At 47.7% G+C, this 23,832-nt stretch overlaps 1 protein-coding gene across 1 annotated transcript in view; it reads left to right on the top strand.

Annotated features, from left to right (window-relative positions):
* Window positions 1-23,832, top strand: part of LOC147715158 (X-linked retinitis pigmentosa GTPase regulator-interacting protein 1-like) — a 306,245-nt gene that overhangs the window by 256,012 nt on the left and 26,401 nt on the right. Inside the window, exons 18-20 of the mRNA XM_086920416.1 lie at window positions 13,207-13,421; window positions 16,267-16,389; window positions 18,803-19,051. Of these exons, the coding sequence (XP_086776542.1) occupies window positions 13,207-13,421; window positions 16,267-16,389; window positions 18,803-19,051 (587 nt within the window). The remainder of the gene's footprint in view (window positions 1-13,206; window positions 13,422-16,266; window positions 16,390-18,802; window positions 19,052-23,832) is intronic.

Here is a 23,832-nt window from a genome sequence, read left to right as displayed (position 1 = left end):
AGAAAACACTGTTAATTGTGTTCTAGGGCTGCCTGAATGATCCATGACTACTAATTAAAGGGAACAAACACAGAAAAGTCACACTACAAATGAATACATACCTTTCTATCTATAACCCTATTTAGGGGTAGATTAGGATCGTGGACGGACTTGCATCCGTCCGCGACCCCAGAGCAGGAGGGAACCTCCGCATGGCATGCGGAGTTCCCTCCTGTGCAATTAGGATGTGACCGCCACCCTGGCGGTCACATCCTCTATTTTTAACATTGCCGCGGGTGCAGCTTCAAGCTGCACCCGCGGCAATGTTAAAAATGCACGCATTGCATTTGCATGCAGAAAGAGGCAGGCAGCGCGCGGTGCCTTCCACTTTCTGCATGCAAATGCAGGGGGGTACCATAGGTACCCCCCATGTGCACCCCCTTCACCTAGGGGGCCCGCAACGGGCCCCCACAGTGAAGTTCCGTATGCTTTTCCGCGGCGGAAAAGCATACTTTACTGGCCATCCTAATATGGTGGACGGTGTCTGGAAGACACTGTCACTATATTAGAGCTTTTCCGCCGCGGTTGTAATCCGACCGCGGCGGAAAAGCTGCGGACGGAAACCAGGACCCACCAGCCATCCTAATCTGGCGGTGGGTCTTTGGTCAGTCCGCTGCGGATTTTCCGCATCCTCGGGGCCGGCGGTGGCTTCCGCCGGCCCCGAGGATGCGGAAAATCCGCTATCATAATGACCCCCTTAGTGTCAAGATGAGGTCTTTCAGTGTCTTTCAACAACACTTGGCTGGCATTTTTCTTTGGCAACCCTACTTTATATTCCTTTTCATGAAAAGCATTCTCACACTTCTACAGCAGTAAATGTAAATATTCAAGTGCAAAGAATAGGCAGAGTGGGGGGACTGGGCCTCTTTTTTTGGTCACAGCATGCCTAGGCTTTCGGGTGTCATCCTCCCTCAGGCCCATGGTTTGTGCTGCTTGTGTTCTCTAGTCATGCCTTGGCTATGCTCTCCTATTTCCACCTACCTGCACTCGTTGGGGCTACCCTGGTTGTACAGATACTGTATCTTTCATGTTCATCCACGGGATTACCCTACATATGTCCCAGAAATCGACAAGTCTTTTCTCTCCCTCTCTCTCTCCACCCCTCTCTCTCTCTTTCTCGCCACCCCCTCTCTCCCCCCCTCTCTCTGCTCCTCCTATCATGGTATCACCTTGCCTGTGTTACCCCATCTTACTCTGGATAGCTCGCTGGCCTGAATGTCTGCATGTAGAGGCCCCCTGTTCTAACCACATTAAATGCGTCAATTCATCAAGGGTTGGCCTGTCAGACTTATGCAGAATGTGTATAGGAAGGGAAAGTGGCCGAACTCCTGCTGAAATCTCGGGAGACTAAAGGGACAGACACAAATGCCAGAGTCCATAAAGCACGACCCAGCAGCAGCAAACTGGGCTCTGAATTTTACAAGCTGCCCTGAGTGACTGTAAACACACGTCTGCCTCCATTTCCGAGCGCTCTGTGGCGTGAACTGATGCGGCTGTTCAGACTGGAACAAGAGGATTTAATGCCAGGACAACAGTTGAAACAAAAAAAATTAAACAGTCACTTCTTCAGCAAGCCAGATCGTCTTGCATGGGGACACTGATTACTGCGGAACAAATATGCCCCATGAAGGAGGAAGAGAAGTTGAAAGCAGTCAAGGCAGGCGAGCTTGGCAGAAGCTGCACAAACTTTAAAAGGACTAGATTTCACCTACTCTTGGTAGGCCAAAGTAATCCTAAATTTGAGCCGTGCCAGCAGCCCATGCCACAAGCCCACTTCCGTGGCTCTGAAACGAGGACGAGCATCAGTTGACCGAGCCCTGGCCATCTCGTTGCTCAGATCCGACCCAGACTGGTACCCTGCACATGACAACGGGAGAGACAAAGCCTTAGAAGGTTCCAGCCCTGACAACGCAAGAGCGAATCGGCTTGCCTCATCTCACCCTTCCATCCTCACCCATCCATGCTACCCAAAACATAGATCCCAGAGACCCCTGCTCTTTCTAGCATCCTCCTGGCCTTCTGGAATGTCCTCCCGGAACAAATCCCACTTACATTATTAGTAACAAATGACATTTCAGGGTAAGAGAGAGGATTAACCGGCGTTGACTGTTTAGGCTAGGCCAGCAGCATGGCACAGATTTGTTAGGCCAGCAGCATGGCACAGATTTGTTAGGCCAGCAGCATGGCACAGATTTGTTAGGCCAGCAGCATGGCACAGATTTGTTAGACCATCATCATGGCACAGATTTGGTTGGACAGCAGCATGGCACAGATTTGTTTGGACAGCAGCATGGCACAGATTTGGTAGGGCAGTATGGCACATAATTGGTAGTTCTCAGTTTGTTCAGCCCTCTGAATGCCGGCTTCACCAGCTGAGTGTGTTGATGGAGTCTATTGTATCCGCCTTTATCAGCATTAGAAGATGAAAACATTCTGATACCTTCCAGCCAGGAAAAATTTAACTTCCTCCACCATGTTACGGGTGGCTTCAATGTCTGAGGCTATCATTGCTGACTCCTGGGTGTGTCCCATCTTGCTGACCCCTGGCACTGTGGCAACAGGACCTGCTATCTGCCTTAAGCAGCCTTAGGAGATGAAACCATGCTGAGCCCTGCCAGCCAGGAAAAAACTAACTACCTCCGCCACATTAAGGGTGGCTACAATGTCTTACTCCAGGGGGAGGGGTGGGAACTTCCTGCTGACCACCACATATTGTGGCGATAGGACCCTCAATCTGCCTTTATCAGCATTAGAAAATGCAAGTACGCTCGCTAAACCCTTGGGTCACCTCTTACCACACTAAGGCTACAAAATGGGCAACTGAAAACGGGTGACATTTACTCCCTCCGACCTTTGTTCATTCTTTCCAACCTTTCTTTTATTTCCTTTCTTATTCGCTTCTTTCCTACTTCCCTTCCTTCCCTTCTCACCCTCCACTCTTTCCATTTCTTCCCCTCTCTTCCTTCTCCCTCAACCCTTTCTGGAGCTCCATTCTTCTTTTTCTTCTTTGTTCCCTCTCTTCCTCCCTTGCAGTCTTCTTCTTTTGCCCCATCACTCTCTCCCCATCTCCTTGCAAGCTTCCTTCCTTCTCTCCTTCCTTCATTTCTGCTTTACCACATCTCTATCTTTCTCTTCTAGTTTTTCTTCCTTTCTTACCTTCCACCCAAGTTTCTTCTCTCCACCACTCCCCTTTCCTTTCTTCCTCCCTCCCTTCTACTCTCTTAACTGTTGTCTCCCCACCTCTCCTTGCTACCATTTCGCTCTCTCTTTTCCCCCTTTTTGTCTTTAAGCTCCCCATCCCTCTTTTTTCGCTCCCACTCTTGTTAAGTAGCTGTACGTCTGACCCAGCTTCATCTGAAGGGCAGCAGGCACCCACTAAGGGGTTCTCATCAATTATTTAACAATGTTTTGTTCTGGTCTCATATGTAATTAACAGCTCGATTAATATTTTAATATTAACTTGCTTTATAAACCCTAACAACTGTTAACTCATTTATTGATGCCACTTGTCAGACTGGCAATGGGGCTCGCGTCAATTTAGAACAAAGAGAATTTAAGACAGTAAGTAAAGACAGGTGTAAGACACATCCCTGACACGAATCAACTGCAATTAACAAAAAATATGACTCTAAACTGCTTGATGCACAGCCAGGCGAAAAGCAGCGCTACTTAATGAATGCATGATGTCAATGAGCTACAATGACATCCACACAAGTCTCCTGCCTTGAAGGAACTGCACTGGCTTTCAATTAAACTAAGAATTACATTAAAAGGTAATGTATACAAATCATTTCAAGTATATGGTCCTTTCTATCTCGGTAACTTGATCCCAAATGTAAACCAGGAAACAACCTGAGGTCAAGCAGCACAAGTCCTCCAATAGTCCCACATGCAGATGAGAGCAGCATGCGGAAAACAGTGCGAGCTCAGGGGATGCTTTTTAAAATTCCTTGCACCACATCCTTTAAGTCACCAGCAAACTTTCATCCTCAACAAAGTACTTCAAGTTATTCAAAGAAATTATTCAAAGAAACCTATGACCATGAGCAGACACTATTCAGGACCATCCATCACCCTTTTTATCATATCGCTCCTCACGGTCCGTTGGCTCACAGTGTAGCTCCCACCAATATCCATCTCAAATATACACCCCTATGAGTTGCCCACGTCAGTCTTTAAGCCAAGTGTTTATACTGTGAATTCCATCTCTCTCCTACTCGAAGTGCAAAGTTTACTTAGCAATTGGTTAGGGAATTACAAAAATAATAACACAAGTACATAACTAGAACACCAAAGGCAAGTGAACAAAGTGTGTAACTTTTCTTTGAACCAAATAGAAACTGCCCCCTAACCCCATACATTTAGAGGGTGTTCCTTCCACATTCCCAATTTGGATATAGATCATTTAAGCCCATGTCAAATTCATGTTCTCCAAATACATCAAGGGTTGCTCCCAGCCCATCCCCACACTGGATAGCTATTTATTCCCACCCTTAACCTGTATAAACCCTCTACTAGATCAAGGTTGGGAATGCCTTCCAAACTTTGCAAATAACGCACATTGCAAGTTTTCCACTATTTTTCATGGCACACCCCCTCCCCCCCTCGAATGCCCACTCCACACCACACCACTGAGATGTTTGCTCTACCATAAAATTACATCATGATTAAATCAAGTAGCAAGTGAAAATTCACGACTTTTGTAAACACTACATGCTACCTGTGGAGCGGCTAAATTAATCTTAGTTACGCAAATTGCTTTGGTACTTACATCCGGTGTCAAACAAATGGAAATATCTGACAATTGACTGATTGTCCATCCCTTAGTTTCTTTGCATCAGTTTGTATCTGGCAAATGCCCAAACAGTATGCACTGCGCTGGACTGTTGATTAATGAATGTGATGTTTTTAAGGACTCAGTGTGTATCCCGCGGCGCTCGTTGGCTTGGCCGGGCCCTACTAGGGGTGAGCTGAGCTGGGCCTGGGCGGGCCGAAAAGTGGGGACCCGGCCTGCATGCGCCTGAGCCAAGCAGGTCTGGCCTACATTATCTGAGTGCTGCCTCTCTGACTCAACTTTGCAGGCGGGCCGTGAGCTACTGCGGCAGTGGGTAATTACCACGAGGCGGGCTGACCGGGCCTGGTCGCTCGCCCCCGGCATCAGCTCAGATTCCAGTTACTGTCTGCAGATTTCTTCTGGACGGTATACTTTTTGCAGCGCTTCCCATGGAAGTGCTGCAAAAAGTATAACGAGCAGAAGAAATCTGCAGTGGAGTGGCAGGACCCCATACCAAGATTCCATTCCATTGTCCACCACCCACCTCGCTGAGACTCTCCCTTCCGACCGACAGTGAGCGGCACCACCAGGGCAGCGGCTCGCGTTTCGGAACACAAATCCTGACCTGCCCTGCTGATTCGGACATACTCACGACACTCACCTGCAGCAGAAGACAGGACGAGGCTACCCACTAGGCGGGGGCTAGTACTAGTTCTCTAGTATAATTATCGTGGCACGGCGGCCGCACCCTTCTTAGGAGTCAGTACTAGTACAAGTCACGTGCACTTTGAATTGCAATGCGCATGACTGTGGCACCAGCCCCGCCCCTACCATGAACACGGGGCACCATGCAGCGCAGACGCATAGACAACTGTGCGACGTCACGCCCATGTACCATTGAATTATGAAGAGCCGGCCCAGGCGTACTGCACACTAACTATTTAATTAATTAATTAATTAAATAGTTAGAGGCCATCACCATGGCGTGCGGCACGCACCGTTTAATTTATGGGGTGTGGGGACATGGGGAGGCCTCAGGCTGTGCGCGCAGTTAACTTTAGCACCATTTTATTTGCGAAGACTGAGGCTTGCTTGCACTGCAGCCGTCTCCCTCTCCTGAGAGTGAGGGGGCCCCTGGAGTGTGGGGTCTGCGGGGGCCTGTGTTACGCCTCTGGGTTCGTCGACAAAGCCTTCACCGTTCATGCGGATCGGAACCAACGCTTTGAGTATTCGAAGTCTACGCTTCTTCCAACCAAAGTACATTTTCAGCAGTATTTGAATTTGAATTTGAATTTTAACATATTTATAGAGCGCGCTTATACCGGGTCGGTTTCATGGCGCTAGGTAGCGGTGAACCAGTGGACATAGAGACGGAGGCTAGACTGCTAGGGATCTGGAGAACAAGAAGGTCTTAAGATGTTTACGGAATTCCGCATAGGAAGTAGAAGCTCTGAGGGCAGAAGGGAGAGAGTTCCAAAAAGATGGAGCTAGGACCGCAAATCTCGTCCCCCCGGACCTCTTCTTCCTAAAGCGGGGAATTGTCAAGAGGGCCTGGTGAGAGGAGCGGAGCTCTCTGGCCGGAAGGTAAGGTGATATGACATCACAAAGGAAGGCAGGGGCAGTCCCTGACCTAGCCTGATAAGTCATGCAGCCCAACTTGAAGAGAGCCCTCTCCTTCACCGGTAACCAGTGCAGAGATTGCAACAGAAGGGTGGCATGGTGAAATTTAGGGAGTCCGTAAATCAGGCGGGCAGCCTGGTTTTGTATCTGTTGAAGGCGATGGATCAGGTAGTCTGGGGCGCCATTATAGACCACATTCCCATAGTCAAGGCGCGATAGCACCATGGCCATAAGGATAAGCTTAAGGGCGGGAACAGAAAAAAAACGGGAAACCTTACGAATAGTGCGAAGGGAAAAGATACAGGAGGACACCACTGAGTGAACCTGCGTATGAAGGGAGAGCTGGGAATTGATAAAGATGCCCAGGGTTTTGACCTTTGGAACCGGGAGGGGAGGGGGACCAAGTGAGTCGGGCCAGAAAGACGGGGACCAGAGGCTGCAACCACTCCCAGTCAAAACCAGTTCGGTTTTGTCAGGATTTAGTTTGAGGTGGTTGCAGTTCATCCAATCTTGGATGAAGAGCATCACCCTCTGGAAATTCTGGGCAGAGGAGGGAGAATGGGAAAGGTTAAAAATAAGTTGGAGGTCGTCGGCGTAATTGAACACCGAGACCTCCATCTGCTGTAAAGAAAAAATAAGGGGTGAGATGTATAAGTTAAATAGCAGGGGAGACAAAGAGGAGCCCTGGGGAACGCCGCATGTCACTCTACGAGGAGGAGCAGCAAAGTCGGCCAGATGGACAGCCTGCTCCCTGTCCGTTAGGAAGGACCGGAGCCAGGCGTGGGCCGTGCACCCAATGCCCGCCGCCTCGACACGGGTCAACAGAATGACAGATCTAAGAGGACCAGGGCCTGGGGGAGGCAGATGTCAAGGCCCTCCCTCAGTTTGTCCATCACCGAAACTACCACCTTCTCGGTTGAGTGCAGCGGGCGAAAACCTGCCTGACAAGAGGAGAGGCGGCCAGTAGACTCCACAAAGGAGCTCAGAGTCCCGGTAACATGAGCCTCTGAGACCTTCGCCAAGTAAGGGAGAAGGGAAATGGGACGATAGTTAGCGGGCAGAGATGGCTCGGCACCTGCCTTTTTCAGGATCGGAATGATAACTGCTGATTTATGGGCGTTTGGGACGATGCCAGTTTTAAGGGAGTGGTTAATTAATGTGAGTGGAGGGGAGTAACAGCTGGAAAATATGTCTTTCAGGGCAAAGGCCGGGCCGATTTTACCCGAGCCAGTAAGGGGAGGAGGGTTTCTCGTGTCAAAGGGGGAAGCTGAGTGAGAAGTGGAGCGGCGGGAAGCGGGGGAGCGGTGGACGGTGTCGGGAGTGAGGGAGGGATGTTGGCCTTAATGAGAGCTACCTTCTCAATAAAGAAGGAGTTAAGGGAATTGCAGAGTGATTGAGACTGAGGGATTTTAGAAATCACCCTGTCGGAGGCAGCGAGCTCGTGTACCGTGGCGAATATTTCCTTAGATTGATTTTCCGCTGCCAGAATTCTACCAGAAAAGTACTCAGTTTTAGCTTTTAGTATGTCCCTTTTATATTCATTGAGTACCAGGCAGTACTTTACTTTAAGAAGGGGACAGTAGGTGCGTCACCATGCTCGTTCTGCTCTGCGCGCCGCCAACTTCTTGTCCCTAAGGAGAGGAGTGAACCACCTGTTGGCAGCGTGGGCGCGTTTAATAGCCACTCTCTTAAGGGGAACAATGCTGTTGCATGCCTTTAGCAGCCAGTTGTTAATGTTGAGTGGGGAGGGATAGATCACTAAGCTCAGGGCTAGATGCCGCAAGGGAAGAGCAGACATCGGGAAGATCAGCCTTGTCCCACTTTCTAACTCAGATGTTTTTGGGCAAAGGGCAGGGCAGTACCTACATGAGTCCTGTAGTTGGCCTGCCCTTCATCGTGGTCGGCCTTAGCCCTGTTTGACTCTAAGCACTATATTTTCCTTTAACCTTTAAAATTTCACAACTCCAGTTCTACTTATTGGATTTTTGTCATTTTAGTCTTGTTTTACTCATAAATATAATCTATTTCTCGAACCCTGTGTGGACAATTTTTGTGGTGTTTTCATTGTGTTACTATGTGTGAGCTGCACAAATGTTTTACACTTGCCTCTTTAGATAAGCCTGAATGCTCTGTGCCAAGCTGGCAGAGGTTGAGCGCAGGTTATCTTTTACTGGGTATCTAGCTTACCCTTACTAGAGTGGTGGTTCCTGTTTGGATAGGGTGCATCTCTCTGCCAACCAGAAACCCCTGTTCTAACACTAACCATCAGGCACTCTATACATTCACCAACTGAAAAAAGCATGGTCCTAGACAGTGATGATAATCGTGGGTTCATAAAACTCCGATGCCTCCCTTGATAATCCAGTTCCTTCCCACCCTTACTTCTGCAAAGACAGCCATAATGAACTCCCATAATTTCAGCACTCTATACAACATTCTGCCATTCTAATCTTCACCTAACCCAACAACATCCAAACATTACCATCTTAATTTCATCTGAGCCCCTAAAGCAACCCCATCAACATCATCCTACTCCAACTAAAACCTAACGTCCCTCATCATTTTTGTATTTGTTTTATGCAGCACATTTCTACAGTGCGGTTGTAACAGGTATATAAGTGAGCTTTACAGAACAATCATATACAATACTGCAAAAACAAACAAAAAAACAGAACACTGGCAACTGAAAACAATTATTCCACAGATAGTCATGATTCAATGACTGCACTGGCATAAATCAGTTGGGCTGGAGAAAGGTTCGGGCATAGCTCTTGAGAGCGTCTCCCATACCAACTACCTCAACCCACATGGAGATCACACATATGAGCTAAGGCCGTCCTGTGGGGCTCTGTGGTCAGCCAGGCACACCATGTGCACCTTCTTTTTAAAGAGAGTGACTAATGTCATCTCACTGGGCTGTATAGGACTGACATTGGTAACAGTGAAGTGATTATAGTTGCAGAGAAGTTCGTTTTTTATCTGTTGCCTGGTAGGGAGAGAGCTTAATTGTCTGTGCAGTGTTGATACATTTTCTCCAAGTCCCTTACAATTGAGCAATGATCACATCCATGTGAGTGGCGTATGTTGAATGCAGGAACTATCTGCATGGATGAAAGAAGTGTGTGAAGTGTGTACAGTGTTTGTTGTCCTAACCACACTGGCTTCCATATTGTATGGACAAAAGCCAAATGGCACCTTCGATCGAGGGTCAGACATCCAATACCAGATGGAGGACATTCCAAAGACTTTTGCCAGACTAGAGAGCATTAATGAAATGAGCAGCAAAACCATTTCCGTGTTTGCTTGTCGGAGATTTCCTTGCAGCTTTGTCCTCGTTAGTTCGAGCCTGGCAGCGCATGCGCTGCTCTTCGAGCCATGCTGTATTGGATTACCGAATAGAAGCCCTGCCCACTCTCCGCCCATATTTATCATTGTCCTTCATAAATGCTGGGTTTTGATTCGTTAATAGGCTTCCTTAGTCCCTCCTTAGTACCGCCTTGTGTTTATTTGTAACCTACCATGAGGACTGCCCCTTTTACTCCAGTTGTTACACTGTGAGTCTTTTTTAGGCTGTAAACACTATTTTCTTTAATGTGTTTCTCCTGCAGGCACAACATGCTTTCCTGCAACTTTCAGCGTGCCATGAGTGCTTTCACTTTCTAAGCAGCCCGGAACAATGCGGCTGCTTCTTTTAATAGGTCTCGCATTTATAAGAGTTGGAGCAATTGGCATTGTACATGACAATACCTTTTATTTATGTGTAAATTATCAAAACATATAAATAAAAGGCATTGTCATTTACAATGCCAATAGTTTAAACTCTCACAAATGCTAGACCTACTGCATTGCAAATGCTTTTTTTTCATTTCCTCATTATTTTGTGGATAAGCTACCCTTATCAGATAATTGATTACTTTAATATATATACATCACCCTTAAGTAGGATATCTGCAGCACTACTCACCACCAGAGCAGTAAGTCGGTGAGAAGGCTGTTGATAGGCCAGGACTCGTCATGTGACCAAAAATGCAGAAAGGCAGAAATTTTAAATTTTTTCTGTTCTCAGAAGTGTGTTAGTAGTTGCAACCTGGCCTCAACCAACAATGTGATGTGCAGCTACACCCTGTAGAAAGCATTCTGATAAAATATCTTACCTTCCTATTTAGGTCCGTACTGTACTTCTTACAATTGTGTACATCATGCCAAAGTGGGACAACGGCATTTACCCGTTAGGCAGACTGACTCTCACAACTTTACACATCGGCATGGGTTCAGGGTTGCCACAAATCTCCTGAACAATCGATTATCTTTATTGATGACCTTGAGCCAGATGTATCAAAACGTTTTACCCATTCTGTGTCTATGGGAAAATGTGTTCATACATCTGGCCCCTTGTCTGTAAGTCTGCATTTTAGCCACTAGATGCTATCCCCAGCATCATCATCGCTGTTAAGCTTTACTGCCATGAGTTGCGTACATTTTCCATTTACTCATGTATTTTTCTCCACCCATACTTCTCATCCCTATCTAACTTTATCGCATCTGCTAATCCTTACACGCTCTCCAGTTACTGTCTGTCCCACTTCTTTTTGTAACTCTCACACAATTCCTTCCTATATTTCTTTTTTTTGTGCCTATCTCGTTAGGTCTCGCGACCTATCGATGCGCGCAAGCGCATCGAGCGTAGCGAGAATTCATGTGGCGAAAACATCTTCAAACCAAAGGGCTTTCAGCCCCGCGGTTTTCATGCAGTGCCCGTGTACATGCACGCGCATCGCATGCAAGCCCAGCCTCTCCCGCCCCCATCCGGCATCAGGCTTCTCCTCCCCTAGCAGCACTCCTCCCACACCAGCAACTCCCCCCTCCCACACCAGCACCTCCCCTTTCTCTCCACGCAATCACAGCCTCCCCCTCCCACACCAGCACCTCCCCCCTCCCACACCAGCACCTCCCCTCTCTTTCCACGCAATCACAGCCTCCCCCTCCCACACCAGCACCTCCCCCCTCCCACACCAGCACTTCCCCTCTCTCTCCACGCAATCACAGCCTCCCCCTCCCACACCAGCACCTCCCCTCTCTCTCCACGCAATCACAACCATGCTGCACTGCCGAGCCTGGGCTTTTCCAGCTCCCACTCTCTCACTCTCCCGCCTCAACCCGACTTGTTCTTGTTCTGAACTGCAGATGTACGAAGCGCCGAGCCAACTGCACAGAAAGAGCCAGTCTCTTTGAATAACAGTCAAAAAGAGCCACAAATGAAAAACAGATCCCTTGAGTCATCTGATCACGTGCAGACGAATGACCGCTTTGGTTTCAATGACCTCGCTTTTTTTGTGGTTCTTTTTGTGCGTAAATATTTGAAACAAAACAATGAAGCAATGGGAAATGGGGGAGAATTCATGTGCTCCATCGGATAGTCAAACCACTGCTTTTTTCCGTGGCGTTTTCTTCGAGTGCACGTACAGGCACGCGCATTTGGCCCATACACTTTCATGGCCATCTGTTCCTGTTCCTAATGGCCCTCCCCCAGCACAGCGTGTACTTCTTCCTGTGTTGCTGTCTCCCTCATGCTTTTCCCCCACCACTCGTGTTGCTCTCTCCCTTGTGAACCCAACCCACGCCCCCGCCGCTTGCATTTCCCGTACTTGTTTTTATTTTTGACTAAGAAGTCCACGAGAGTGCATGTGCTTGCCTGATGTCTCCCTTGTGTGCATCTCTCCTGTTCCTCCGTATTGCGCTCTCTCGTATGTCTGCGTCTCTGCCCCCATTCTCTCCTTCACAACCAAATGCTTCTCTCCCCTACGCTGTGATGTTCTCTTGACTGTTGCTGTCTGCCATGTCTGAATTTTGCCCACTCCCTGTGTTGCTGCCTCCTTCGTGTACTTCTTCCTGTGTTGCTGGCATTTGGCCCATACACTTTCATGGCCATCTGTTCCTGTTCCTAATGGCCCTCCCCCCTCCCCCAGCACAGCGTGTACTTCTTCCTGTGTTGCTGTCTCCCTCGTGGTTTTATCCCCACCACTCGTGTTGTTCTCTCCCTTGTGAACCCAACCCACCCCCCCCCCGCCGCTTGCATTTCCCGTACTTGTCTTTATTTTTGACTAAGAAGTCCACGAGAGTGCATGTGCTTGCCTGATGTCTCCCTTGTGTGCTTCTCTCCTGTTCCTCCGTATTGCGCTCTCTCGTATGTCTGCGTCTCTGCCCCCACTCTGGACTGCGCGCTTCGAAGATCCTTTGCAGAGTGTAAACGAAAATACTGCATCGTTTAAATGCATTATTTTCACATCATAGCAATACGGTACAGCACCATTAAAAGCGCATAGCAGGCTGGGATAGCTTGTTTTTTACTTCGGCAGCGTTACTTTCGTTTTGCAGGTTTCAACAAGCATTCCCATAGCCAATACGACTCGCATTAGGAAAGTGTAAGCTATTGGCTTTGTAAATAACAATGCTATTAACTTCTATATTTTCAATGCCAACACATATTAAAAAAATAATTGTCATTTACAATACCAATAGCTCACACTTTCCTAATGCGAGACCTATTGGCAACGCCAGTGCTTGTTTTTCTGTGTTTTTCCTTCTTTTAATTGTAGTTCCTCTCTATTCCCTTTTTCATCCTTATCTTTCCACTTCTCTTGCATCCTTCTTGTTTTCTCTTCATCTCGATTTTCTCCTGTTTCCTTTTCTCTTGTTTAGCCTTCCTATATTCTTCAATGCCCACTTCCTTTTGCTAACCTTCACACAACCACATCTTCTCTTATGTGTTGCAGGAGATTTTGCCCTGAATGATTCCAGTGGGAACCCAAACGGCTCTGTCCACCTCAGTCTGGAGTGGAAGTTCCCGTACGAATCTCCTGGGGGACCTACTGTGGAGAGGCCACATCATGGTGACTGCATAGACCAAAGACCTCTCGAGACTCTCATAGAGCAAGAGAAGGGGCTCCTTCAGAAGGAAGGAGGTCTTAGGGCTGGCATCCTTGCACAGGTAAGGAATGGCTGGCAGGGACGGCGTCACCCCACTCCTCTTTGAGAAATAAAAATAAAATGATGATAACTTAGGGGCTCATTACAATTGCGGTGAGTGATGGCGGGCAGCATGTGTGGCGGACGGAAAGTCCGTCCTCAACAGGTCCAATAGCAGAAATAGTTGCGATTGCCTGTCGGACTGCATTGCATCTGTAGAATGGTGGAGGTGCCTGGCAGGCACCCCCGCCATATTACGATGCTACATCCCCGCCAGCCTTTCCATGGCGATGAAACTGCCAGGGAAAGGCTAGTGGGGATGTACTTTTAGGTCCCGTTGTGGGCCCCCCTTGTGCCGGGCGACTTCTGTTTGCACTGGGGGGGCACCTATAGTACCCCGCTACATTTCCCTGCACCAGACACCACGTGGTGCCTGCCACATAGTGCAGGAAAATGCAAACAGTGCATTTATAAACAGTGCATTTCGAAAATTGTGGGGGGTGCTGCAGGCAGCAGCACCCGTCGCAATGTTAGAGATACAAAATGCTACCGCCACGGTGACAGTCGCATCGTAATCTCATGTGCGGGACCACCGCCTTACAAGCAGGCAGTCCCAAACCCCGCAACGATGGCGGACGGACTGAAGTCTGCCCGCCATCGTAATGAGCCCCATAGTTATTTTCATTTTATTTTTTGCAGGTTCGGGATGGGTTAGGGTGGGGCAGGAGTCACAGGGGGAGTACTGGTTTGTGCACACTAAGTGCACATGACTGCTTGGCCGGTAATAGTTTGAAGTGATGTATTCGTCAATGTATCAATCGTGTATCAATTTTGCCTGACTCTGAATTCTCTAGAGACTGCAGACTGAGAGAAGTATGGTGGAATGAGAGTTTCAGGTTGCCCTTTTCATACATCAGTCAAGGTGGATAGGTTATTTATTATTATGTAATATGACACTAGTCTGGCATGGATGAGTCACTTATTTGCAGTTGTTATTCCTTAGTGAATTTTTAAATATAGATATAGTCTTATTCAGGGGTTGTAGCTCCTGAGGTCAAACAATTATGAGCACCCGAGGCTGCTGACTTGTTTCTCTTTGAAGCTCATTTTGGCAGTAAACTTTCTCAAGGTTGATATATTGCTGGCGGGTTATGAACCTGGCCTGCTGTGGAAATTCAGCAGGAGCCCCGTGTGCTCTTTTACCATCAACAGTTGAAAACAGCAACCCTGCCTTGTCCTGAGATCTCTGCAGGCTGAGTATTCAAACACGGTCGCTGCCATGAGGCATGGCATACGCCGGTAGCCCTCTTGATCCTGGGTATTGGATCCCTGAAGAAGTTTTCCTTCTAAAGCCCCCAGATGGGGAAGGAGGGGGCTAGAACACACACTTTTGAATGGTTCTAGAGTAGATCATATTCATATGGATTTGGTGGACGTTTTGAAAGTTGGAGTACCAATGACCTCGACTGTCTCCAGCACCACAGCAGCCTGAATGATCTCCAAACAGGGTAGGGAAGAGGTACATGGTTGCCCCAGGGTTAAGCCTTAGGCGTTCCTTTTGACATAGCCTTTCGGGACTGTTCCAAGATAGGAATTTAAGGAGCGTTAATCATATATCCTGGTAGGTTTCAGGATTGAATAATATGGAAGGTAAAAATATATGGAAGATTTTATTCTCCAGATAGCATATGATTGAGTATCGAGAAGCAAGGATGTGTGATGAATTTGGCATTAATGATTATGAGGCATGGATGCTACCAATGATGGAATCAATGAAAGGTAGAGTCCTCGATGGCCTCTGTTCTTTAGTGACAAATTCTCTGTATAGGAAGCTGGCCAGGTTGTGGCTGACAAGAGTCTGTGCCCCTGCTGTGATAGCTAATCAATCACCTTTCATGTGGATGGGCTCAAAAACGTAATTTTTAATGGCCGCTCGGATTCCACATTCCCGGGTGATCAGAGTGGACGTTCCTTTAAGAGTGACCTCTCAGAAGAGGTTTTGATACTTTAGGCACCCGTGATTAATTCACCATTGGAATTTCTAAGTGGATAATAGTCTCCTACTTGTTAGAGAACACACCAGCTCAATATCCCATTTATTGTATTCCTTTGTGGATGTACCTGTATCTGAGGCTCTGGCACACCACACTCTTGCAGTAAGCCTTAACTGCTCACTCTTGCTACCCTCTGAGAAGTAAAGCCTAAAGAGAACGTTCATGGCGTTCAGGGAGCTTGCAAAGGTATCTGGTTCCCTTAGTTCCAGGGACAACAGACAAACTTGTTATCAGTATTGTCCAGTTGCCCCTGAGTTTCCTAGTCCCAGAGACCTGGCCTGACACTTGCCATGGAGAATCACCCTTCTCTGCTGTCTTTCTGAAAGACAACAGGGCTTGAGTTGGCAGCAATTTCATGCCACCGCCTAAAAAGTATGTCTGTGGTTTTACTAATATAAATATTGGCAAGGATGTTGGGAATTTGGATGTTTTATGCTTATGAGGGAATGTGATGTCTTACATTTTAAGTTTGTCATGGTCTTCTCGATATGTGTTCTATGATTTGTCTGCATAAATCTTCCCCTTCCATCGGCTATGCTTATATATGCTGTGATGTGATGTTTTGTTCATCCATAATTATTATACATTGTAATTATCGGTGTTTCTGTGTTCTGTTTTGCTGTGTGCTATTATGCATGTTCTACCTTGTAATGCTTATGTGTGTATGTGCTGGGATTTAACGTATATATAGCGTAGTCAGTGCTTAAGGTTTTTGTCTCCTGTGCTTGTGTGCTCCTTGTATGTGATATGTTAGTACAGTCATTGTGCATGTGGATTAGCACTCCATTCACACCCTTACTCTCATCCATGCAGGCCTATGGAGGAGACACTGAGCAGCAGATTTCTACTTCTGGCTACAGGGTGAAAAGGACATTGCAGTCCAACATCAGGAAAGTTACCTTCTATGAGAGTAAGCCCAGTGGAGGAGATTACAAGGTGAGTACAGACATCTGGTCGAGAACCAGTCCCGTACTCTGCTCGCTGGGCCGGCAGCTCACTGAGAAGAGATGTCTATCCCAGTACTGCCAGATGGGGATCCTTGAAGAGCTGAGGTACTAAAGGCAAAAGCTGTAAACGTGGTCATTGTGTGCAGTGAAACCCCACTAGATGTTCTATAGTTAGGGTGTGAAAGCTAACTAAGAATAGAGCTGGAGTCCAAGAACTAGGGATGACAAAATGGGGATGTATGTCGTTACTACGCATGCTTTTACAACGCATGCCTTTACCACGCAGGTTTTACAAGGCAAGTCGTTACAGCGACTTGCGTTGGGGGGCGCTGGATAGTGAATAGTTTAATTTACTATTCCAACTCCAGTCCCCGTGGATAGTAGGGAAGGTTTTGGATAGTAAATTAAACTATTCCCTATCCTACAGCGCCCCCCAGCGTAAGTCGTTGTAACGACTTGCGTTGTAAAAGTTGCGTGGTAAAGGTACTGTGTGGTAAAAGTTGTGTTGTAAACGCTGTTCCCCCAAAATGGAGACTGGAGCCAAGGAGTCGGTTCCTTAGATGCAGGTTCTAGAGCTCAGAAATTCACCCTGGAGCAAGAATGCATATTCCGGAGCACAGAGTGCTAGAGCTGGAAGACATACTCTAGACTGAAGGGAGGTAGGTCTAAGAAAAAGTCAATCCTGAACGAGTCAACGTTCTAGAGCTAGACAATAGCAGAAACAGAAGTCTGAGTAGATAATCTTGTTCTAGGGGTGCGAGAACTGAGCACAGATACAGCCTGGAGTCAAAGCAGAGACTCCCGACTATGTACTAGAGCTTTGAATACGTAGGAAGTGGAGCTGCAGCAGAGGTTCCACAGCTGTGGGTCCTCAGCCACCAACAGGATCTAGATCTTGAAATCAAAAAATGTGTCAGCTGGAGAGAACTGCCCTACATGAGAGGGGTTTATCAGAGTTATAAGGAATGTGAGATTGGGGCAGAAAAATTGTGAGGTAGGAGTGGCAGTTTTTCTGATGAAAAACAGCTTGACCAAAAGCAAATATTCTACTGTTTGGGTTCCCAGAGAGGAGAAAATGTAGAGTATGGAACCAAAATCGACCACTACAATAGGTGCTGCTGAAACTAAAATAAATAGAATGGGATCATTTTAAGTCATTCCATGGCTGGTGTCAATTCTGGAGCAGCAGTGGGGATACACACTGGAGCATGGGTTGGTGGGCTTAATGAGGGGGCAGACACAAAAGACCATGCATAATCAGCTCTGGAGAGGAAAGGTCTGAAGAAACTCGTGATTTGCAATTAGGCCCAGTAAAAAAAAAGATCTGGCGGTGGTGGCTCTGTTAATTTTGGAAAGTTATGACCTGCAAGTCCCTATTAAAAAATAGGTCGCTGTATACTAATGCCTCATACTATACTGATAGTTGGTTGAAAACTAGTAAACAAGGAGCACTATGAGGCACATTCTCATAACCAAACGGGGCCAGAGCCACGAAAAATATTTCCTAATCATCTCTAAGTTTGGTTCTGCACGAACAGTGAGGAGCATGCGTGAGAGGTCAAGCAGAAGGCATAGAAAGAGGACTAGGCTCTGTGCCTTGGAGAGGAAAATGAACTGGTGCCAGGAAGGAGTTAAAGAGGGATGCCCAAGCACCTGAAACTCTGGAAAAGCAAAAACCTGGAGCTGCTAGGAAAAATGAAGATACGCCAGGGAAACAGCGAGAAGGCACACTGTGGCAAGGGAAGCTGGGGCAATAAGAAGGGAAATGGAGCATAAACTGAAGCTCTCGTGCAAGACTGTTACGTCAAGCTCCCTCGCAGAGCTGTTGGTTCTAGCTCCCTTGTACAACTGTTACATCGAGCTCCCATGCAACCTATGCAGGACTGTTAGGTGCAGCTCCCATGCAGGACTGTTAGGTCAAGTTCCCACACAGGACTGTTAGGTCGAGCTCCTGTGCAGAACAGTGAGTTAGAGCTCCCATGCACAACTGTTACATTGAGCTCCAGTGCCGCCCACACAGGACTGTTAGGTGCTTCTCCCATGCAGAGCTGTTAGGTCAAGCTCCCACGTAGAATTATTAAGGTGAGCTCCCACGCAGGACTGTTAGTCGAACTCCCATGCAGAAATGTTGGTCGAGTTCCCATGCTTTCGGTCGAAAGACCGTTGCAAAGGAAGACTGAGGCATTTCTATAAGCACTGGTGTTTGCTCTAAGAATGTGCAGCCATCCTGCAGCTTACAGGTAAGTGATCCAGGGCACCTGGAGCACTGTCATACTATTTTCACGATTTTAATAAGGCAGTCTGCATGGGCTGGGGGACTGTATGACAAGCGTTTTTCTATTTTTTTGCTTTTACCAAACTAAGCCAATCAAAGGTAGCAATGTAGTGTTCTCCTTCTCCAGAAACAGAGCAGGACAATGGCCACAACTGGAGAGTCTTCTGAGAGCCCACAGGTGGAGAGTCACCGAAAGAAAATGAAAGTGGGCTCTCTCAGGGAGGCAGAGAAGGAACCCATGAAGGTGCCCAAGAGGATGGATGCTCCTGCTGGGGACAATACGGTGGTCCGGCAGTCCAGTCCCCATGCGGCCACTCGTCATCCCAACCATCAGCGCTACTCAGATGGAAAGTCTGTTAAAAGGGACTCAAAGGAGGTAAGTACTGAGGGAACCAGGGAGTAGTGGGTTGGGTAAGGGAATCTGTGTGTGCCTGAATTGGGTGGGACTTCCACTTCAGTGTGTTCAGGAATGGTGGCATTCCCACATGTTCATCAGAGCTAGAGGTCTCTTGTCGACACAAGATGATCACATTTCCTCCACAGTTAGAAACCTAAGTTATCAGTGAAGTCAGATGTTCCCACTCCTACAACAATGTAACACCATGAATGGCTTTTAAGTATCAATCTGCAAGTTTCAGAACCAGGTAAGTAAATAATCAGAACAAAATAAGGAGTTAACATGTTAAACATGGTGATGAAAAATGTTTTACTTTTATTTATTTTAATTCTGTTTATTAGTTTTTCAACAACAAACCAGCATCCACATTTCTATTACATCCATATTCTTTTCTTTAGCATCGTAATACTTGTCTCCCCGGCAGTCTTATATAAGCATACACATCATTTATCATATCTGAAGCAATGCCGATCGCATCTTGTATGTCAGGGGGCATGAATTAACTTATACCTTCAGGATACTTTGAGCCTACATGTTCAACATTTAGTTATATAACAAGGGAATCACGCTACCTCTTCAATTCCACAGCATTGGTTGGAGTCCATACAGATTAAGTCCCATCACATTGTCCGCATGTTAAGCATGCAATGCCATCTTTCCCTCCCGCCTCCCCCCCGACCAGCCAAGAGTCCACCATCTCATATGACTATGGCACAATACAGTTATTGCGCAGTTATTGTCGTGCCATCCGCTCTCGTCTCCTGTGGGTGGGCTAGTAAGTAACACGTTAGTGGAGCCGAGATATCTCCAGGTCTGGACGCGCATGGTAGTAATTCAGTGCATGCAGCCAATTGTTCCTGACACGTCACCAGGTCAACAATCCAATCTTTGAATTTTGGCGCCCTCCCTCTGCCCCAGCGGCAGGTCACCCGCCTCTTAGCAATGAGCAAGACAAGGGTGGTGCCGCCTGTACCGGCTGCACATAACTGAGCAAGGCCATCAGTGGTGTGGGCTCTAGGTGCGTGTTTATCATTTGTGTCAGCGCCTCGAATACCTGTGACCAATATTCGCCCACTCCTGGACACTCCCAGGCTAAGTGTAAAAAGTCTGCCCCTGGTGCTCGACATCTGTCACATCTATCTGACTCCCTCAAGTGGTATCTATGCATCCTTGCTGGTGTATAATATAACCTGTGTAAGAATTTATAATGTATTATTCGAAGTCTGCTAATCAATGACACCATCTCAGTCTGCGAACAGCAGTATTCCCACCCTCGTCCACCAATTCGCGGCCTTGTTCCTCCCCCCATTGTGCGTGAGCGGGCGCATCCTGCAGTTCCCTTTGTGTGTGAACTGACCAGTAAAGCATAGAGACGAGGCTTTTAGCCGTGTCACTCTTGAGCAGCAGTTGTAGTGGTGCTGGCTCGTCTGGGATGTCCGGGGTAAAGGATTTGATGCCCTGTCGAACCTGGAGATATAAGAAAACATTCATCGGGTCCGTTCCAGTCCCTGAAACACATGTTCCAGTGTGTGTAACGGACCCTCATGATATAAGTCTTCCCAAGTGTGGATAAGCGTACGTTTCCTAAGATCGTGAAAGAGCAATACCTGCAGAAGATGCATATTCGGGTGGTATGTGCATGTAATGGTAATCGGTGTCTTTTCCCTGGGATTAACCGGATCATGAATCATCACCCCATCCAATGGAAGGGGGTGCGCTAGCCAGTGCTTCACCGCAACCTGCGGCTTATACTTTGGCTGCTTCACCCAGAACCACGCATAGTGCGCCTGTGCACTGATGTGGTATAACTCAAGTGTGGCATATGGCCTAGTAAGAATATTCCATTGTAACCTCTGCTGTTTCCCTCCCCAGACTAGGCGCGTCATTTCAGACCTGAGCATCTTGAAAAATAATTTTCCCAGGTAGTATGGGATATTTAAAAATAAATAGAGCAGCTGTGGGAGGATCACCATTTTAATTAAAGAGGCTCGACCAGCCATGGAGAAAGGCAGAGCTATCCAGCGGGACACAGAGTCCGCTATACGTGTCATTGCAGAGCCATAATTCAAGCGCATAAATTCCTCTCTGTCCCTGGTGACTGGTGTCCCCAAATAGCACAGTTCGTCCTCACACCACTCCAAGGGGTAATCCAACAGGAATCGTCCCGTGGACGCCATCAGTGGGAAAATACAAGACTTCCCCCAATTAATTTGGATCCCCCATAGCTCCCCAAAAATTATGAATTCACAAAGGACCGGATTAAGATTGGCCTGCGGATCTCGGATGTAGAGCGTGATATCATCCGCATAAAGAGACACCAGTATCTGCTGCATATTGCACCACAGGGCCTTGTCATTGTGGCGCAGCTGCAGTCTCGCCGCCAGGGGCTCGACTGCTATAGAAAAAAGCAGAGGGGAAAGTGGGCACCCCTGTCGGGTACCCCGAGTAATAGAAAACGTCTGGGACATCCACCCATTAACAGGTACCTTAGCCACTGGCATATTATATAGCAACTTGATCCACAAGAGAAAGAGAGGGGTGAAACCCATTCTCAACATCACCCCAAATATGTAGTCCCATTCAATGGAATCGGAGGCCTTAGTGGCATCCAGATAAATAGCAGCCATTGGCAGGTCATGCGATATATTATTAAGAGCAGCAAAAAGCGTATGCAGATTATGGGACATGGCCCTGCCAGGTACAAAGCCCGATTGATCAGGGAGGATCAGGTTCTCCATCAAGAGACTCAAACGAGCGGCATTCAGCCTAGCAAGTATTTTGGCATCGCAGTTGAGAAGCGAGAGCGGCCTGCACAAGTCACAATGTTGAGGCGGCTTCCCCGGCTTCAATAATGAGATGATCATAGCCTCCCTCATAGATGGAGGGAGGCAGCCCACCTCCAGGGATTCTTCATACACTTCTCGCAGGATGGGGGCCATGAGGTCAACATATGTCTTATAAAATTCTATCGGGATCCCATCCCTCCCCGTAGCTTTCCCAGATTGCATACCCATGATACCCTCCCTGACCTCATCCAGCTCAAAGGGGGCACACAGAAATGTTCGCTGTACATCACTAAGCCACCCCAGGGTCACACCCCCAAGTAACCTTCTAAGTCCAAGTCATTCCTTCTATTTGACGTGTACAGATGTTGATAATGCTGTGTGAAAGTGGTAAGGATAGTAGCTGTGTCACGATATACCGTCCCCTCTAAATCTTCTATTTCTAACACACAATTAGCGTGGCGAGGGTTCCGGATCATTTGCGCCAGTACTTTACCGGGGAGTTCCCCCTCTCCGTAGCATCGGGCTACCCAGTGCTTACCTCTGAATCTCGTTATTTCTTTGAGCTGCATCCTTATATTCTGTAAGTGTCTCTCTAAACTTAACCTGAGCTGCTGAGGTAGGTGCCAAAGCCAGGTCTGCCTCCAGCAACTTAAGGTCCATCTCAAGCTTCGCTATTTGGGTGAGTATGTCCTTGAGTACCCCTGCCCCCTTCGCTATGCAAAAGCCACAGATCGTGACCTTAAACGCCTCCCACATGCTCTCAACATTGTCCACCGACCCTTTGTTACGTACAAAGAAATCCTGTATTTCCTCCCGCAGCTCTTCCTGAAATACCACATCTAACAAGTTAAGGGCATTCAGCTTCCAGGGACCGCGAAGGCACATCCTGATCTGAAGAGAGCAGCGTTACCTTAACAGGGGCATGGTCCGAATAAGTTCTGGCCAGCTGTTGTACTTGATCTATTGCAGGGCCTAACCCACGAGACAGCAGCCAATAGTCCAGTCTCGCCCAAGAAGCAGCTTGCGCCGTGAAGTGTGTTCCCTCCTCAGCGTGTGGATGCATGTGGCGCCAGGCGTCAATCAGCTGACATTCAGTGATTGTGTCACAAAGGGTTGTGCGTGCTTTGGTGTAATGATGAGGGGCAGGATGCAACCTATCCATGCCAGGACTGAGTGTCACATTGAAGTCGCCTCCCCAGATAATATGATCGGAGCCCATCTCAAATATCTTGGCCCAAAGCGCAGTGTAGAAATGCGGGTGATTTACATTGGGCCCACAACAGCAGACCAACGCGACAGTCACAGACCCCATCCTGCCCCATACCAAGCAATAACGGCTCCCTGGTCCATGTTGCCCCCGACAGCTGAAATGGTACCTGTTTTTAACAAGTATTGCTGTTCCCCTCGCGTATGAGGAGTAGGATGAGAAAATTCTATGTGAGGCCCATTTGCACGCAAGCGCATTAGATCCCCGTGGTGTAATGTGCATCTCCTGCAACATTGCTATGTGTATCTTGTGTCTCTCCAAATACGCCAGAACCTGCAGTTTCTTCCTGGCATTCCCCAACCCCCTGACGTTCCAGGTAATGATATTCAGCTTCCCTTTATCTTGATCAGCCATGCTCCAGGACACTAGCTGTTGTTTTGCTGACTACCCAGAGAAGATAGTCCCCTCCACATACCTCAGCCCAGAATATTGTTCTAACGCACCGTGGATGCACAACTTCTAACTCAGTTACTAACACCCCACATTAAAGTGAGTCACATTGTTCCTGAAAATTAGCATGCAAAAAACAAAACATAACAAAAGTCCCCCACCCCCACCCACTGAAGCAGCCCAACTTGCCAGTACCACATGCCCACCCGCCCCCCTCCCCCATCTCTTCCCCAACAAGATCAGCTCTACAGTCCCTGCAATCAGCATGCAGCGGACAATCCCCTGGTATTCCCTTTGGGGGCCAGGTCTAGGTGGCA

The sequence above is a fragment of the Lissotriton vulgaris genome, chromosome 5, assembly GCF_964263255.1.
Source record: "Lissotriton vulgaris chromosome 5, aLisVul1.2, whole genome shotgun sequence".
Taxonomy (NCBI): domain Eukaryota; kingdom Metazoa; phylum Chordata; class Amphibia; order Caudata; family Salamandridae; genus Lissotriton; species Lissotriton vulgaris.
This window is presented reverse-complemented; position numbering and strand designations above follow the sequence as displayed.